The 19,962-nt window shown below is 42.9% G+C and overlaps 1 protein-coding gene across 1 annotated transcript in view; it reads right to left on the bottom strand.

The window, feature by feature from the left end:
* Positions 1–19,962, bottom strand: part of BNC2 (basonuclin 2) — a 727,828-nt gene that overhangs the window by 83,291 nt on the left and 624,575 nt on the right. Inside the window, exon 6 of the mRNA XM_030194228.1 lies at positions 1,748–3,738. Within this exon, the coding sequence (XP_030050088.1) occupies positions 1,748–3,738 (1,991 nt within the window). The remainder of the gene's footprint in view (positions 1–1,747; positions 3,739–19,962) is intronic.

Genomic DNA, 19,962 nt, shown 5'->3' with positions numbered 1-19,962 from the left:
CATTCAATGGATTTCTCTGTATGGGAGTGAAGTCCCTGGGGTGGGCCACTGGAGCCAGGGGCCAACCAATCTTTTGCCCTTCAAGGCATTAGCTTAGGGACGTGGAAAAAGGGGAGGAGGATGGTTTATTTGTTCCTCTCAGCCATAAAGATGTTCTGTGCCACTGAATAGACGAATGATTTATATATAAGCAATTCTATTTTTCACATTAAAGAATATATCAATTTGCCTTCATACCGTAAAACTAATTTGTGAATATTTGATTTCTCTTTTGGTAGGAGGATGGCATCTTTATAGAATTAAAGTTGTAATAAATGTTTCTCATTAATATATTCTTTATATTTTAAATAAAAACCGCATAATAAAATGGGATTTAGATGTAACCATAAGTAGCAATATGTGGCCTTCTCATGGAACTGCAATTCTGCAACTCCCCCCCCCCCCCCCCCAAAAAAAGCACCCTTTGTTTTAGTTTCTATAATTCCTGATCCTATCACCATTCCCAAAAAAACCTTTACATTTTGTAATCATTCAATGATTCAGAGGTCTGGGCTCTATTCCCATCTTAGGATCCCACCAACCCTCGGGGATGAAGTCCCAAGAGTAGTTCTAAAGTGGCGCTCATATTTGTGAGGGTGGAAGACAGGGACTGAGTCAAGCACTCACTATTAGTGATATATATTGACTGACCACTTGCAGTAGTGGAAACAGATCTGAAGGCAGCTGCATCTTGCGGTCTGAGAAGGAGTGGGATAAGGTAACAGTCCTGCATTAATGTGAGCTACATATGGAAGGGGTATGAGAAAAGAAATGGAGAATACTGAAGGTGACATTGTTGAGAGTGGAAAGGATTATAGAGAGTGCTGTCCTGTAAAACACGTTTGCATACACAAAAACACACACAAACTCTCACACACTGCAATACAGAGGGCTCTGCATGTACAGGCAAAAACAAAAAATGCCTCCCATGGTCACTTTGTGTTTTGCACACCATTCAAAATGACGACACTTTGATGTAAAATATAACTGAAGTCTCTTTTTTGCTTAGATTACAGAGCATCCCTCAGCAGGAGCAAACTGGCTTCCACCACAGCTTATGTTGCTGGAAGTTCCTACAGTTAGAGGCCAATATACAAATGTGTGCTAATGGGGTTGCAAGTGTTGACATATACATATTGTCTAGTTCATGTACTTTGACAGAGCTTATAAAGTGTGTTAATTAGCTCACGAGATCTTTAAGCAAAATGCTAGGCTAAGGAAGAAATGAGATGTAGCACTATGCCAAAGGGCTCACTACCTCTGAGCACACAGATAAATAATGCGCATTAAAACGCACAAAGTGAATTACAGTCTTGTAAATGCAACCATTCTACCTACAATGAGCTAATTAATGCACATTAATGACTGACGTTAAAGCACTTTAGTGTACTGGCCTCATTATTTTCATTCTATACTGTTCGTGCAAACTACAGGCTAACCTTTTAACTGAGAGACAGACAAAAAAGGGCACAGTGCATTGAAGTGAAATTATATTATCATCATATCTGATCTTTATGTTTATTGGTAGGTGGGCCTATTAATGAAATGATCACATCTACTACATGAATATGGATGCTCCATTCATAAAGAGACACACTGGGTGTAGACATGTTTTTCTATACTCTAAACTGGATTTTGTCTGGAAAAAGAACTCTCCTCCATAAACTTAAGTATATATAAAAATGTTAGTTAATAAATGTTTACTGACCTGTCTCTACTCCTCCTCGATGGAAAGGCAGCATTGCAGCCAGCTACTGTGCAGACATGCATCTCCTTTAAATGAACATTTCTGTAGTGAAGCTTCACACTATAGGAACTTTTAAAACTTTTCTTGCACACGTAACAGATTTTGGGGTCTGGGCTAGAGCATAGATCATCTTCTGGGGAGTATTTCTGAGGGCTGCCATAGCTCAGCGATGAAGCAAAACTTTCATGAAAAGCAGCCATGCCTGCACTTCCTCCGTTATAAAGTCCATATTGGCTCATATAAAACATATCATAGGTAGGGTCTGTAAACTCTTCTTTCACCTTAATTACAGCTTGAGGGTGATGAGAATCTATGTGGTTTTCATGTGGCTTATCACTGTTCATCACACATTTTTCATTACTTTCTCTATGAAGCTGAAGGCGATCATCATTTTCCATGGATTCCTCATAATACTTTGGCTCTGAGGACTCGGACTCATTTTCAAAGTCTCTTTCATGTTCTTGGTCTTCTGAAGTCATGCTCTCTGCTCGTATTTCAGTCCTTGAAACACACCTGTTTCCATTTTTCAAATAGCCCTTTATAGACAATCCCGGGCTCATCTCCTCTTGGGAATGATTGTGATTGTCATGGCCAATATCATTAGCTATAATGCCATGGTCATTGACCTCATCATCATCATCATCATCAAACTCATCAGCAGTATCAATGATTTCCTTTTCAATCTTGACAGGCATGCTCGATTTCCTTGGTTTCTTTTTAGGAGCAAGGTCCGTATTAGTGTCATGGGTAGACATAATCATGGTAGGTGTTGGTGGCTCTAGAGCAGGATGTGGCGGATGGAGAGGAGACTGCTCTACAGAAACAGGTACAGGCATTATGGGGCTGGTGGGTAGTGAGTTTGGAGGGCTCACTATTTCTCCAGGATTTAGTAAACTCCTATAAAATGGAGGAACAGGTTGCACAGTCTTTAAAGCAGGAAATACTAGTTGGCTCGGGAGAGAATTTTGAAGAACAGGGTCTATTGGTGGGGTAGAAAAGCCCATTAGAGGCCGACCAGGGCTTGTTAAAGACAGATTTGATTTTGTAGTTGCTATGACTGGGGTTGCTGCCCCTGCTGTACATCGGATTAAATCTTTGTCTCTGTTGTTTCGCAGCATGGGCATATGAAGACGGGGATTGGGGTTAGCACTGTGACGATTGCGACTCCTAAGGGAGCTGAAAACCATGTTGCACCCTTCAATGGTACATCTGTGTTTGATCTTTAGATGGACAGCATTGTAGTGAATCTTCAGCGTACCTTTGTCATAGAACGTTTTGCCACAGGCATTGCAAAATACTCTCCCTTTCCTTGATGATGAGCCCATCCTCCTCATTCTGTGGATCCTGAAAGAACTTCTTGTATGTTCAGGTTTTGATAAATCACTGATGTGTCCAGTGCTGTGGATAGGGGAGGAGATATTGTTTGGCTCAGATTTAGGCTCCACATTTGTGATGCTGGTCAAGGCGTTCCTGTTGGGAGTTTGCTCTTTTATATTAGGTATAGGGGAAACATCAGATTCGCTACTTTCATCAAGCTCTTTCTGGATTGAAAGGTTAGGTTCATGCAACCTCACTCCCGGTTGTTCTAGCAGGAGGCCATTTGGAGGCAAACCCAACAGTGGAGCAGAGACTGGATTTATGTACTGGAATGGAAGCAGGAATGCCAGGCTGTTGGGGATGTTTTCAAAGTGATGAATGCTGGAAGGGTTGCTGTTCTCTAGATGAGCAAGAAGACTTGGGCTCCTGGTGCGGTTGTTGCTTTCAATGAAAGTCCTTATATCAGAATCTGCCTTTGAAGATGGCACTGCCACAGCCTGTCCTTCCTTTTCTTGAATTGCCATCAGCTCCACGATGGATTTGGTTTCTCCAAACCTCAGAAACTGCTGAAGGGTTATAATTTCTTCTTCCCGGGACATGATAGCCCAGCGGTCCAACACCTTGCCTGCAGCATCCTGTAGGCCATATCAAAGAAACAACAAAGACAAACACAAAAAACACTTATTGATTCTGCATAATTATTACAGTCAATTGAAGGTGCTCTGCTCAAGAAACACTCGCTTGGAAAGGCAACAGCAACATGCAAGGACTGTTAATAGAAATTGAACTGCATAAGAAACTTTTCTGCCATGCAAATGGAGTAATTAGAGTCACAGTTAGAGAAACAGATTGTGTTTAATAATGTCAAAGCAAACAAAATGCAGACCACTGGGGCTCTGTGATCTAAAATGTCTTCGACGCTGCTATTTTAACAACACTGATCTATATACTATGCAACTGTTTAGCATACATTAGTATTAGATATGAACTCGTGCTGTGCAGCCCACTGTAAATGCAGAAAAGTGTACCTTAATCCTTATTAAATAATTGGTGATGCTAAGGGAAAAGAATTAAATAAATCCAGCTTGTGGAACTGGCTACTGTTATGTAGGCAAACAAATTCAATTACAAAGAATGATTTTAAAATGTGTTGTCTCCTGCAATAAAACAATAAAACTAAAACTATAAAGAGAAAACCTATCTTTCAGATGCTGCTTGTGCACTTTAGCCTCAGTTCTTACCATAATCCTCAGCTGTGTGAATGGCTGAATATCTAGAAGTAATGAAGTAGTAGCATTTTTATTTCATGTCATCAGAGAGATATTTGGGCTGGCGTGGAGAATATTCAGTTCTGTTTCATAGACATTTAGTTTGCTTTACTAAATTTTATAGCTCAGTCCTTTTATTAAAGAGCGTTAAGCCCTTCATTTACGAATAGTGCACGCAAACAGGTTACTGCAGAAACACATTAAAGCGTTTTGTGGTATTTTTGCCTGTTTGTGTGCTCTAAACTGCGTGTTACTGATTTAAAAAAAATATTTTTAGGAAGGGGCGGTCATGGGTAGAGAATGGATATTCCTGTGTTATCCAGCTAGCGCATTATGATTAGCATGTGCTAACTGGATAATGCAGAGTTAACATGGGAACACTTACCTCCTTCTTAATAGGAGGCGGTAAGAGGTCGCGTGTTAATTTTTGGCAGGTACTATGTGCTAATGGGAACGTTAGTGAACAACCTGAAAAGAAATAAAAGACCCTTAAAAACTGCCCATTAAATCCAGGCTTAGTATGTGGGGAAAGTCCCATGTTAACGCGTTAAGCTCAGATTTTTACCATACTTTTGTACAAGGCCCACCAAATTAGCTTTGTGTGTATGTATATAAATGTATGTATCTGAATTCCAGTTCTACTTTTTTACTGGTGCAGGAACAGTCTTTTTATTACTAGTAGACTAAATAGAGGCATATTTTCAAAGCACTTAGCCTTCCAAAGTTCCATAGGTTTCTATGGAACTTTGGAAGGCTAAGTGCTTTGAAAATATGCCTCCAAGGGGCTGAGATACTAGAATGCAAGCAATTTCACAGATGGGATATCATATGCAAAAGTTCTAAAAGTGAATGTTATCATGTTTGCAGATTTTAGCACACGCTAATGGCAATTCCAGAACCTGGAAAATAATGTTAGGCACCAGGTTTGCGTGTATGTTAATAGAATTATTGCACTTCAGTAAGTCAGAGGTGCCAATAACTAGCAGTTACATGCATAAGTGCTAGATGATATTCTATAACATATGTGCCAAAATTACTTAGCACCTAACTGCAAGGGGAGTACATGTGAGTGGAGCATGGGTGGATCATGGGCATGTCCAAGCAACAAACCAAAAGTGGAAGTCAACCAAACCACAAATGTGCCTTTATAAATTCAGCTTAAACTGAAGTTATTTTGGTCACCTGACCTTGGTAACCTGTTATAAAATCATCTTCCATGGAAGCAACTTTCAAAGTTCCTGTGTGTTAAGTCTGCTGATACCTTTTACTCACAATTTACTTTTTTTTAAAATTTGAACGTTGATATAAACATGTATGTGCATTATCTCCCCCTCCCAATCCTGCCACTCTGAAAGCTAAAACAAAGGATGAAACAAATAGGGACAGTATTGATAACTAGTTGTTATTCTATGTTTAACACAGATTTTTAAACGGAGAACTTTTTTTCAGTCTTGTTATCAATGACAGCTAAGGATATTTAAAGAGCATACAGTTGATGGACTTAGTATAAACCTGCAAAAATGTTGTTCCCTCACAGGCTCTTCTGGGAAAAATCTACAGAGAATTCATATCAGTAATCACCGGACTAGCTGCTGTTAAATATACATTAAAAAGCATTTCACACTTTCATTTTCTCCAGTAAGTAAGAGATTTGCCTGGAGGCAGAAATTACAAATTCTGAACTGTAATATTATGCAATCTATTCCAATATGCACTGATAAGTACATATTTAAACCCTTGTATTACATATATTAAAAAAAAATAAAGAACCCAACATTTTCTTGCTGTCTTTCTGCTCCAGCAGTACAGGACACCTGGCTGCTCTTATAGCTTAGGCTTGTTCTCAATGATCAGAAGGGCCACAGAAAGGGTTCGGTGAACAGGAGAGGAGGGTATGCACTGAACGGCTGAACAAAGGACGCATCTATAAATGTTGTTTTCCTTGGGCACAGCATAGGGAGCCTTTCCATCCCCCAAATAAAACATGCTAACAATCTCACCTCACCGCCTCACTCAAAACACAATTGGGCTCATTTTCGAAAGAGAAGGGCACCCATCTTTCGACACAAATCGAGAGATGGGCGTCCTTCTCTCAGGGTCACCCAAATCGGCATAATCGAAAGCCGATTTTGGGCGCCCTCAACTGCTTTCCGTCGCGGGGACGACCAAAGTTCACGGGGGCGTGTTGGAAGCATAGCGAAGGCGGGACTGGGGCGTGCTTAACACATGGGCGTCCTCGGCCGATAATGGAAAAAAGAAGGGCGTCCCTGATGAACACTTGGCTGACTTTACTTGGTCCTTTTTTTTTACGACCAAGCCACGAAAATGTGCCCTAAATGACCAGATGACCACCGGAGGGAATCGAGGATGACCTCCCCCTGCTCTCCTGGTGGTCACTAACCCCCTCCCACCCTAAAAAAAAACCTTAAAAAATATTTTTTCCAGCCTCAAATATCATACCCAGCTCCATGACAGCAGTATGCAAGTCCCTGGAGCAGTTTTAGTGGATACTGCAGTGCACTTCAGGCAGGCGGACCCAAGCCCATCCCCCCCTACTTGTTACACTTGTGGTGGTAAATGTTGAGCCCTCCAAAACCCACATCTAGGTGCCCCCCTTCATCCCTAAGGGCTATGGTAGTGGTGTACAGTTGTGGGGTGTGGGTTTTGGGGGGCTCAGCACACAAGGTAAGGGAGCTTTTTCTGAAGTCCACTGCAGTGCCCCCTAGGGTGCCCAGATAGGGGGCCTGTGTCAGCTGGTCCCTCTTCCACTCTCCAGCCAGGGTCAACGCTGCTTAGCCTGTAGGCTCCAATGTAGGCCCAGACCTTCGGACTACTAGCTTGTCCTTATTTCACACCCCCAGCTTCTGCAGCTCCTTCGGGTAACTGTTCCTCAAGCTGTCCTTAAGGTAGTAGTTCAACAAACATGCAGCAACTCCAACATTTTCATAGGTAAAGGGTTTTTACTTACACCGGTTTAGTCATACCGACTTATTCCAGTTTCAACCTCATCATTACAGGACATCTCTTCACCTCAAGTTTCTTACATTTATTCCACCACCTCAACAATATAATTCAAGTTCCTGTCTCAACTTGTTTTAACCACAGTCCAATTTCTCTTGGCACTACCTTCTGATCTCAGGTAGATCACTGGCTACTTTCACTTTTCACAAACAGTTCATTTCATCAACATAGCTTCAACCTCCTCCCCTCCAGAGATTTTAGTCACAGTCCCACTTCTCAAGGCACTCCCCGTCGGTGCACAGTAAATCTGCTGAGTTACTCTCCTCCACAGGTTCCTCCCCAACTGCACCAGTCTTGTTTCCCCAATTTTAAACAGTTGAGGTAATACTGCAGCTAGGAAACCTCTCACCTTGCCATCTGGAGTCTGTGCTAATGCCGACACCTCCATACACTCCTCCACTATCTCCTCCCCTGCCTCCATTTTATTCCATTCCATATCCTCCTCCTCCCCACAGGGTTCTTCCAGCTGCTCCCCATCTCCCTGATTAGAAACCATCTCCCAATCCTATCCCTCACCCTCTATTTCCTGCATAGGGTCTGGTGGATTGTGGGAATGGTAGTCCCTATCCTTAGTTATTATTCTGGTCGGCCTTTTGGCCACTAGGGGGCGAATTTCATGTCTATAAGGAACCTGTGAATGACATTTGCTCTTCCTCCTGAGCACACTTCCCTCCTGTCTCTGCCTTCGCCCTCCTTGACGCAGTCTTCTCTCCAACCCCTTACACCTGGCATGTCAGGGGGACCAGTGCACTACGAATGCTGGCTCCTCCCATGACCAAAGTGCTAGTATTCTACTGTACAGAATTGCTTTTTCACATGTGTATTTTATAAACATGCACGCATGCACTGCAATTTCACCTTGTCCTATCCAAACTACACCCCTGAGAACACCTAGGCCCAGTCCCCTAGTATCACGGTCTCAGGCTCTCGGACTCTGGCACCACGCAAGCCCTTGGACCGCTGCCGACAAGCGGCAGCATTAGGTAAGACCCTCAACCAGGACTGGGTAAACAAGAAAGGCAGGAGAAGCTGTAGACAGGCAAAGCTGGAACAACCGAACTGGAACCACAGGACTGGAACTACAGCAGTAGGCAAGCAGGGAATAAGCAGGACAGAGCAACTGGTCTTCACCTGCACTTGACCATCATTCCCCAGGGGTTGAGCCCCCAGGTGCAGGCGGCCGGCAGGACTTACTAGACCTAGCTTGCAGACAGACTAGACCAACAGGATTCTCACACTGGACACAGGATACTAAACAAGCTTGACTAACACAGGGTTTGGGACTACTAAGGATTCGGGATTCTCAGACAGGGAATAGGATACAGAACAAGCTTGACAGAAACAGGGTTAGGGTTCAAAACAGGAGTACCCACAAGCACCCAGATAAGAACAAGGCATACAGGTAAGACACAAGACAAGGCAAAAGTGCTCCTACAGCACAGCAAGACAGAAGTGCTCCTAACAGCACCAGAAGGGTAAAGCAGGGAAGCCAAAAGGGTAAAGCAGGGAAGCTCAAACAAGCAGGCAAAAGTGCTCCTAACAGCACAGCAAGATAGAAGTGCTCCTAACAGCATCAAACACTAACCTGGACCTTTGGCGTTGCAAAGGCAAACTAGAAAGTTTCCAGGTGGCTAATAAGCTCATCAGCAGCTGAGCTCAGCTGCAGCAATCTCAAGGCAGCTAAGGGTGAGGCTAGCTGCCAAACGTCCAAGCAAGACTGGAGGGCTAAAATATCTGGATCGGACAGAATAGAGAGTCTGGAAAGTCTATGGCAGCCACCGGTTCTGGCCACCAGAGGGTGAGAGGAGCACAAACCAAGAAAAAGTCACAATCGTGACACCTAGATTCTCTATATAAGTTGCCCAAATTTGGGCGCAGATCACAGATGTGCGCATAAACTGATTAGTCAATTAGGTAGTAACAATCAATTATTGGAATCAATTGGCAGTAACTAGGAGTTATGTATGGATTTGACCTATTCCTTAACACGTCATTCCTCAGTCTCTTCTTTTTTTTCTGGAATGATTGGTTCTGTCCTGTCTATTATGGCGGTCCTTTCTGGAATGGTCTGTTTTATATCATTTTAACCTGTAAACCGCTTAGGCCAATCTTGTTGTTTTAGCGGTTTATCAAGTTTTTAATGAACTGTAAAAAGGAGTTGTGGCCATGGGAGAGGCATCGGTGGGTCAGGGATGATCCTAGAAACTAGGAAGCCCTTTTACAAAGGTGCGGTAGGTAAATTACGCAGGTAAGCATGTGCCAAATTGGCCCTACCACTGTGTTAGTGCAGTTGTCCAGCAGTAGTTCCGAACTTGGCGTGCGCAGTTTCCTACGGTAGAAAATTATTTTCTATTTTCTACTGTGGGACATTCCCGGCTGTAACTGGCAACATGGCCTCATTGTTGCATACTGCCCGACTACCACGAGGTTAGCATGTGAGCCTTTACCACCTACTAAATGGTGGCAGCAAGGGCTCAGGCAGTAAATAGCTGCACACTAATTTTAATATTAATATAAAGTTAATCACTGCCCCATTTTTAAAAAGGCCTTTTTCTCACTGCAGTAAAATGTGGCCCAGCGCGTGCCAATTTCACCATTAGTTGGGCTCAAGCATTTACACCAGCTCTTGGAATAAGTACTTGCACTGAAAGTTAGGCACAAGAAGTGCGTCAAGCTAGTCCTATATAATAATTTGCACCTCCAACGTTCCATCACTGTCTGGCTGCCTGGGTTCGTAACATCTGATGATGTCAGGCAGCCTCCAGCGTTCCATTCCCCCTCACTGCCCCGCCCTTACGTCAAAATGTAATGACGTCAGAGGGCGGAACAGTGAGAGGGAAGGGAACGCTGGAGGCGAGCTGACATCAGAAGGGAGGTTACGAACGGAACGGAAGCCAACGCCAGCTAGCCAGAGAACGTTCAGGTACAAATCAAGGGGAGGAGAGAATCACGGGACATCGAGGGGAGGGGAAGGAAGGGGAGGGGAGGGCAGAGGAGAATTGATAGACATGGATGGGATGGGAGGACAGTAGAGGAGAGATACGCAGGACACGGATGGGAGGGCAGGGAAGAGAATTGCTGGACATGGAGGGGAGGGAAGAATTGCTGGACATGGAGGGGATGGGATGGGATGGGATGGGAGGAAAGAATCGATGGACATGGAGGGGAGGGCAGAGGAGAGACAAAAAATTGCTTACAAGAGAGCCTTTCTAGGGCCTGTTTCATTGGTGAGGAAACGGGCTGGGTTCCACTAGTATTTTATAAAAGGTGCTCTGTGCAGCGTGCCTTTTACAGAAAACTATTGTTATGCGGATCATAATGGCGCCTAACTTTGGATGCCATTTACTGGATCTGGCCCAGTGTGTGTTTTAAGTATGTACGATCTTATCAGCACAAGTACTCGGAGACATGCATTCAGCCATGCAATTGTATAATAGAGACCTGCAAAGGAACGGGATTTGCGGGAATCCCCTCTGGGCTGCGGGATTCCTGCAGGGACGAAACAGTTCTTATGGGGTTTCCGTGGGAGTGTAAGCTGCATCTGCGCCAGCCTCTCACCTACCAAGTAGCAAGTTCATTGAATGCCGCCTCTTGCTCCTCCCTGCTTTAATGGCAAAGCAGTGGCGTAGCCAGAAGTCAATTTTTGGGTGGGCCAACCGGTTGGATGGGTGGGCACTAGACAGTGGTGTGCTGGTAAATGTTTAACAACAGGCTCTCTCCCCGGTCCACCTCTGCGCCCCCCCCCTCCACCTGTGCACCTCCCCTCAAAATTGCAGAGCTGGCTATAGCCGGGGAGAGAGCCTGGGGGGTGGGGGAGGCAATGCATTACTCTATCCAGGAAAAAAAACATTAAATGATCCCAGGTTCCAATCTAATTCATGTTTAATGTGGGATAAAATGCCATAAATAAGTAAATGAATATAAACTTTTAATGTTGAGCACCTGATTCTCAAAGTAGACAGGTTCCAATCATTATAATGAAAATAAAATGATTTTTTTCTACCTTTGCTGTCTGGTGACTTTGTTTTTCTGATCATACTGGCCCAGTATCTGATTCTGCTGCTATCTGTCCTCTTTACTCCGTTTCCAGGGCTTCCTTTCCATTTATATCTTTACTTTCCGCCTTTCTTCTTCATTTCTTGCTCTGGGTCCTCCGCAGACTTGACTGTCCAGTGGATCCAGCTTCTGCCTATTTTCTTCATCCATGTGCAATTTTCTCCTCTCTTCCTTTTCCCTCATCTCTTCTCCTTCCTCACTCTTCGCTCCCCTCCATCCATGTCCAGCATTTCTTCTCTCTCCCTTCCCTCTCCTCCATCCATATCCAGCAGCCTCCTCTCTCCTGCCCTTCCCTTCATCCATCCATGTCCAGTAACCCTCCTCTGCCCCCTGCCCTCCCCTCCATCCACCCATGTCCAGCAACCTTCCTCTCTCCTCTTCCCTCCCCTCCATCCACCCATGTCCAGCAACTCTCCTCTCCCCTCCATCCACCCATGTCCAGCAACTCTCCTCTCCCCTCCATCCATCCATTCCCAGCAATTCTCCTCTCTCCCCAACCCCCCTACCTCCATCCATCCATCATCCCCAGCAATTCTCCTCTCTCCCCTGCCCCCACCTCCATCCATCCATCCATCCCCAGCAATTCTCCTCTCTCCCCTGCCCCCACCTCCATCCATCCATCCAACCCCAGCAATTCTCCTCTCTCCCCTGCCCCCCACCTCCATCCATCCATCCCCAGAAATTCTCCTCTCTCCCCTGCCCCCCACCTCCATCCATCCATCCCCAGCAATTCTCCTCTCTCCCCTGACCCCCACCTCCATCCATCCATCCCGTGACTCTCCTCTCTCCTCTCCCCTCCCCTCTCGCTCCCATCCATGTGTCCAGTGATTCTCCTTCACCCCCATGCATCCTTCCCTCCCATTCCACCTTCCTGCCCTCTCTCTGACGGCAGTGCTTCCCAGACGCTGCCTACCGCCGCCACGATCTACCTCCTCCCTCTGTCTCACTCTCAACAGCAGCGGTAGCGATTCAAACACGCTACCTCCTGCTTCTAACCCGGAAGCATCTCTCCCTCCGCTCCGCTGCTGGGTGGGCCTGAACCCAAACTGGGTGGGCCTAGGCCCATCCAGGCCCACCCGTGGCTACGCCCCTGTGGCAAAGATGTGGAAAGTCTTCTATTAATCCTCTCTGCTCCCAGGCTGATGCGCAGATTTCAGCTCTGACACAGGCACGAGCATCAGAGGTCACCTGACCTACTGGCATGTGCATGTGGTGACCTCTCAGCACACAGTGCCAGTGAATCAGAGACAAGTCTTACATGTGCGCACCAGAGTATTCCAAGATCCAACTTCTGTTCCTTCCTTGACTGCAGTGCTGTGACTCAAACCCAGAAAGGCACAAGCCAACCAGACTTTTTTGTAGGTACCATTACATTCTTGTGGGGACAGGTAAGATTCCACTGGACACAGGTGGGGACGGGTTAGATTCAAGCGGGGATGGGCAGGAACAGATTAGATGTCTGTTCCTGTGCAACTTTCTATTATATAACAGTTTTCCATTAGGAAAATTCTTCAAATGCAGAAAATGTTTTCTAAATTTAACCCCTATGCCTGAACCAATGTATCTTATACGAAGTGTACTGACATTCGCAACGGCATGCCAGCTGCGCCCATACTATGTGCAGATCACGTAAAAGGAGTAGCCGTGCTCTGATTTTCATGTGTATTTAATCCAGCACTATTAATTCAAAAGCAATTAATAAGTAGGTACACATTCTGTAAATTCAAGATTCTGTTTATTAACAAAATTGCATTGAGGCATACCTGCTTAACTTAACATATCACGATCTAAAAACAATCCAGTGCACAGTGGGGTCAATCCTTATCATTTCAGAAGTTGCATATCAGAAATTAGCCAATCTGTTTCTGCTGAATATTGCAAAGATGTATGACGGCTAGGCAATCCCACAGAGAGAGAACTAAATCAGCCCTTGAGTATACCGCTCCTGCTTGCTTTAATTACACATTTGAGCTTGGAGTATTTTAATAACATGAGCATTTTCAGCACATAAAATGGACTATGAACTAAGGAGTTCTGTAATTCTGGCTATTACGATTGAACATATTAGATTGTTAAAAAAAGTATTTCTTTATAATTTGTAGAAGAGAAACTGGGAATTAATTCTAGCTGGATTCCTACACTACTGAGCGTTATTTTATCATCTTTTCTATTCACTCAGCATTTATGTTTTTTACAGGATATGTATTTATTTTATTTTTTATTTACTGCATTTGTATCCCACATTTTCCCACCTTTTTGCAGGCTGAATGTGGATTACAATACATCATGAATGTATATTTTTTGCTATTCCCATCTGCTTTATTATTGCGACGTTTCTGTAAAGGGTTTGTAAATTAGATATTACAGTACTTAAGGGGGAGAGTTGTTTGTGCCCAGGCCATAAAGCCTTTATAATACACAATCTGTACTCATGAATTTAGTTCAAGGCGATAATGCTAAGATTGGTTATGGAATGACATCACCATTATTTTCCAAAAACACTGGAAGACATTGTCTTGAATATACCATATTACAGAGAGACTCCTTTTCATTTAGCAGCAAACTCGCTACTTGACTTCCTTGTCAGTAACCTCTTCTAATATCTCGGCAGCTTACATCTTTGGCTCATTTTATTTCCTTTATATAAACAGGCAACTGAAAGATGTACAAGTTAAAGGAAAGTGACAATGAAGCGGGAAAAACACACCTACTTCATAAAAACTAGACGTCGGAATTTACACTTACTCTGAGGCAGCTTTGAGTGGAAGCTAATTACTCACTTGGATTTGTGGTTTGAAGGTGCAACAGAGGCGACAGTTATTCTTATCTCTCTGCCATTAAAAAAAAACACCTCCAAAAAGCAAAATATAAGCATTTTGTAGCTTCCTTCATTAAGGGGTCCTTTTACTGAAGTGAGTTAGGCACTTAACATGCACTGTTGGTTTGTAATAAACATGTTTCGTTTTTCAGTGTTCTCTTGTTCCTCTCTCCCTCCCACCTTAAATGTTATTGTAATCTTTCCTTTCTCCTCTTCCTCCTGCTCCTGTCTTATGGCATGAATCATTTGTATCAAAATTTTTTTTGATTTTAACTAATATTTTTTTAATCTCTTTCCTTTAATTTAAAGAGATGTGTAAACTACTTAGATTTCTATGATTTAGGTGCTACAGTTCAAGTACAATATAATTGATATACTGTAAATTTTCAAAGAGAAGTCTAAGCAGTTTACAAAGTGGCAAAACTAAGTAGGGGAAGGAAAACAAAATAAGAAACAAAACAAAACAACACAACACAGAAAACAAGAGGGTAATGGGAAAAGATTACATCTGTAGAAAAGGAATGATGGGAAAAGGAAGAACACAAATGGAAGACAGGAGCTGTCAGCTAACATGTCTGAAAAGAGAAAGCAAATAGAAGCATCAGGAAGGTGGAAAGGCCAAAGAGAAGAATAAGGCCTTAAGAATGGTTTTTTAACTGTCGAAGGACTCAACAAGGCGCAAATAGAGGGGAAGATTATTCCATATTGTAGGTGCCACCACACTATAACAGGAGTACCCTACAGCATCTGGAAAAACTTGACTAAAAGAAAGAATGGCGAGTAAACCCTGGTTAGCTGATTGAAGGGATCGTGTGGAGACGAGGAGGGGTATAATCGAAAGGGATGGCCAAGTTTTGCCGAGGACGTCCTTGCAAAACTTCCCGATGGAGGGGTGGGGAAACCCGTATTATCGAAACAAGATTGACGTCCATCTTTCGTTTCGATAATACGGTCGGGGACACCCAAATCTTGACATTTAGGTCGTCCTTAGAGATGGTCGTCCCTAGACTTGGTCGTTTCTCATTTTCAGCGATAATGGAAACCAAGGACGCCCATCTCAGAAACGACCAAATGCAAGCCCTTTGGTAGTGGGAGGAGCCAGCATTCGTAGTGCACTGGTCCCCCTGACTTGCCAGGACACCAACCGGGCACCCTAGGGGGCACTGCAGTGGACTTCAGAAATTGCTCCCAGATACATAGCTCCCTTACCTTGTCTGCTGAGCCTCCCAAACCCCACTACCCACAACTGTACACCACTACCATAGCCCTTACGGGTGATTTAAAGGCATTACATTTGCAGAGGTGGATTATATAAGTGATTATAACTAAGCGGACTGACGGTGAAATCAGTACAACTTAGTTTGAATACAGTGCCCGAGTGGAACGCCGGGACAAGAGACTAAATTAGAACTTGGAAAGTATAACAGCAACACAAAGGATTATAACATTGTAATAATTGCGAATGATAGTGGTTTATGTATATTTATGTGAGTTCGTATTGATAAATATTTTAGTCAGGTACTGAAAGTGATTGGTGTATGAATGGGTGTATTGTGGATTTTAGCTAGGATAAGTGCTGATTGTTAAAAGCATATTTCTTTAATAAAGATATTTTGTAAACTTTAAATATACTGGAGTTCAGGTGTATATTAATGAATGTAGGGTGATTCCAGTGGGTTTAGCTTGTCCCCATTTAGTAGTATTTTCATGGACATGCCACATTTTTTTCTGCCAGTACATGTACTTAATTATTGACAACCCTGGTACTGGAGTGTTATTTTGTTACGATGACTGCATCCTCGTTTTCTTAAAAAGAGTCCTCAAACCAGAGCACATTATTTTTCATCACCATACTTTACCTGCCTATATATGATTTCAGCTTGGTGAGGAAGTTTTGTCCATTTTTGTTTGTTTTCATGTGTGGCAGACTCCACCAGATGAAGACAATGCAGCCATTGTACTAAGATGCGCTACGAAGTGGGCTTAGCATATTTTAATGCAGGACTTTCCTGTGCGCTAAGCCCATTTCTAGCGTGTCCCTAAAATAGAGCTTTTTTTCTTTTTGCAAGTCCCGTACTAATTTTTTCATTAGTGTCTGAGACCTGCAAAATTATTAATGTGGGATCACTTACCGCCTCCTATTTAGGAGGAAAGTGCACCTGCACTAAGTCAGCGTTTGTCAGTCAGCACGTGCTAACATAAATACAATAGCTGGAAAATGCTTCCACACCCATTTCTCACCCGTGACACACCTCATCTCAAAAAAAAATATTTAAAAAAAACCCGGAATCGTGTGCAATTAGCGTGTGCTGACAGGCAAATTACTGCAAATGCATTAATGCCTTTTTTCCACATTAAGGGGTTGTTTTACTAAAGCACACTAACTGGTTTAGTGTACACTAAATGCTAAGACGCCAATTATATTCCTATGGGCATCTCATCATTTAGCAAGTGCTAATCCCGTTAGCGCACCTTAGTAAAAGGACCCCTAAATTCTGCAATTGTGCTTAACGCAGATTAGTAAAAGGGCCCCAATGGCTGCATACCATGGTGACAAATTTACCACACTCCAAGGAGGCCTCCCTAACCTTGTTCAGCAAACTCCGGTGAAGACTTCCCCAATAGCCTCTTTGGTTATTTGAAATGTCATCTGTGCCTCTTCTCTGGGAAAAGTTTTTGGACTCCTGCCTTGAGAAAAAAAAAAGGAAGAGACCACCACATAATGTTTGCTTTAAAAGATTTATTTTATTTTTTTTTCCATTTTCTGTGCTCTTCTGCATGTGGGACCTTTTATGTGAAACCGGCAGGAGGAAGGCGCTCTTGGAGCATCATTCAACAGGCTTCTACTAGAGAAGTATGGTTTCCACAGCATCTCTCTCCCCTTACCCTACACTTCCTCTCTCTCTACTGTTTCACTTGGAAGGAAAAGAGAGAAGCAAGGAGAGTGCTTCTGAAGAGGTTAAAAAAAAAGGAGGAGGGGGGATTTAAAATACTTATAGTTCTCTGGCACCGTTTCTACATCTCTAGTCTTACTGGCTGACTTGTTCACATTCAGCTGGCAAGCATTACAAGGCTTTTTTGTATTAAAAAAAATATTGCAAAGGGTTGGATCTCCTTTGCTCAAGCATCATCTTAGATCTAGATTCATACCCTATAATTTTACTTTTTTTTTTGGCTAAGGCTGAAAGCAGAAAGAGCAGAGAGAGAGAGAGGAAGCCTTGATGTACTGCAATAAACAGTACTACAGAGTACCAAGAACGCACGGGGGCTGTGTTGCTAATATTTGACATAGCTGTATCATGGCTGTGCTTCTTAGTGATATTAGCCAGAAGCAGCTGAACTTGGCACATCAGTTCTGATCCATTCGTCCATTACAGCACACACTGTCAAGATGTGCAACCACACAATGTGATTCAGTCTCAACAGTTCAAGGAGACCTTAAGACAACCTCCAGCCTTGGACAATTCACAAGTTAGGGCTTAACACAAATTATTTATAAAATAACTATGCTAAGAGGACTAAAGTGACTTTTCTGCTCATTATGTTCTGATAGAAAGTTCTTGGCCATTCTATAAGAGGCCCTTACTTATTTATTGGGAGTTTTACCAGACATCTTCCTCCTGTCCTTTTGGGTTTCCAAATAGCCTCGGGTATGATCTCTCAGTTCTATGAGCTTTAATTCATGTTTAGCAAATTTCCCCGTTTTGAATTTCTTCCCCTTGTTTCCCCCCCCCCCCCCCCCCCCTCCATCTAGTCCAGTGCATCCACCAAGCTGCTGAATCAACCCAATTACATTACAATACACCCTTCAAACAAAGAAACAGAGAAAATAATTACAAATAAAAACCACTCGGCCTATCCTGTCTGCCCATCCATACCAACCACTAGGCTCTATAAATCCATTCCTCTGCCTCAGAGATCCTCTAAGGTAGTCCCATGCTTTCTTGAATTCAGATATACCTCTCTCCTCTGCCACTGTTCTATACATCCACTACCCTTTCCATAAAGAAGTATTTCCTTAGATTACTTCTGAGTCTATCCGCTGTCACCGTCATCCTATGCCCTCTCTTTCCTTAAAATGAAAGAAACCCACCTCCTGTGCAATTAATTGTACCTTGAAAATATTTAAATGTCTCCATCATATCTCCCTTCTCCTCTCTTTCTTTCAAAACATACATAATGATTATAGATCTTCAGTCTTTTCTGCTATTGGACCTCTATTGAAGATTGCTTTACTACAGGATTTACATAGTATGACCTCTTTTTTGCATTTTTGGAAATGTTTGAAAGTAATCAGTCAAGTGTTTTAGTTATTCTTTTAAGTATTTTGAAGTTTATTTTGGCTTATTTCTTTTGCTCATATTAATTTCATTTTATTGTCTCTTGTCTTCCACTTTACTGTGTATGCTATTTTGTAAGCCACCTAGGATTGCTTAGATAGGGCCTCTTTTACTAAACCGAGCTAACAATTTCTGGCGTGGAAAATGTTCCGCAGTCCATTCAATTTGAAGAGATGCACTTATTTATTTCATGTTATGATACTATACACAATGCTCTTTAACCACTTTTTTTTCCGTTTTGTTTGTTTGCACGCTTTTAACCTTCTGTCAGCTTCCCTTTTGTTGCTCCTGTATTCCCATCCGTATTCTCTTATTTTAGCTACTTCTGTATTTAAATTTGTCACTTTTTTTTCTTTACTCGAATAATTTTATCCTGTTGTATTATGTAATTTTCTAGTAACTTTCAGGCTTATTTTCAAAAGTGATCGCCGGTTGGAAGATGGCCGGTGATTTCACAAAAGCGGCGAAATCGGTATAATCAAAAGCTGCATTTTTTACACCATCGCTGCTTTCCCGTCGCCACGCCAGCGAAAGTGCAAGGGGGCGTGTCGGCGGTGAAGCGAAGGCGGGACATGTCTAAGGGAGTGATAGGGTGAGTAAATGGCATGGATGGGCAGATTGGATAGGCCATATGGTCTCTTTCTGTCTACATTTTTCTCTGTTTCTATGTTGTCTAAAATGATTTACTCTGGGATTGGTAGTATGGAATGTTGCTACTTTTGGGTTTCTGCCAGGTACTTGTGACCTGGATTGGTCACTGTTAGAAACAGGGCACTGTGCTAGATGGACCATTGGTCTGACCCAGTATGACTATTTTTATGTTCTAACGTGAAGATAACTAAGGTTTTATATCACTGGTTAGTGCTGGAAGACATGCCTATGTCCAGTCTATAACAATGAATTTGGAAACTACAAGAGCATTTCACACTTGATTTTGGAAAGAGCTACGTCTCACTTCTGACTTCAGGAGAGGATGATTTTCCAATACCCAGAACCATCTAAAAGCTTACCTCCAAGTTAAGTCTATAATATAAAATATAAAAATATACATTTGTATGCAGACCTTGGCACAACTCCTGTGGTTAAGTTGTTAGGGAGTTGATATTCAGCAGCGTTTAGCTGGATATAAAGACTCCTACCCTGTTCACTCTCACTGATGTCCCTATAGCAGATATTCAGCGGCACTGAACCAGATATCTGCTCTGACTGCCACGGCACTCTCTAGTTAATGCCATGGCTGTCTAGAGGCGGAGTCAGGATGGGTCCCAAAGTTATCCAGGCATTGACAATATTCAGTGCTGGTTCCTTCATATTTATCCAGACAAAAAGGATCACATAAAAGTCCATACTATCTTG

This window comes from Microcaecilia unicolor, chromosome 2 (assembly GCF_901765095.1).
Source record: "Microcaecilia unicolor chromosome 2, aMicUni1.1, whole genome shotgun sequence".
Classification (NCBI taxonomy): domain Eukaryota; kingdom Metazoa; phylum Chordata; class Amphibia; order Gymnophiona; family Siphonopidae; genus Microcaecilia; species Microcaecilia unicolor.
The sequence above is the reverse complement of the archived record's forward strand: the minus strand, read 5'-3'. Positions and strand labels throughout refer to the sequence as shown.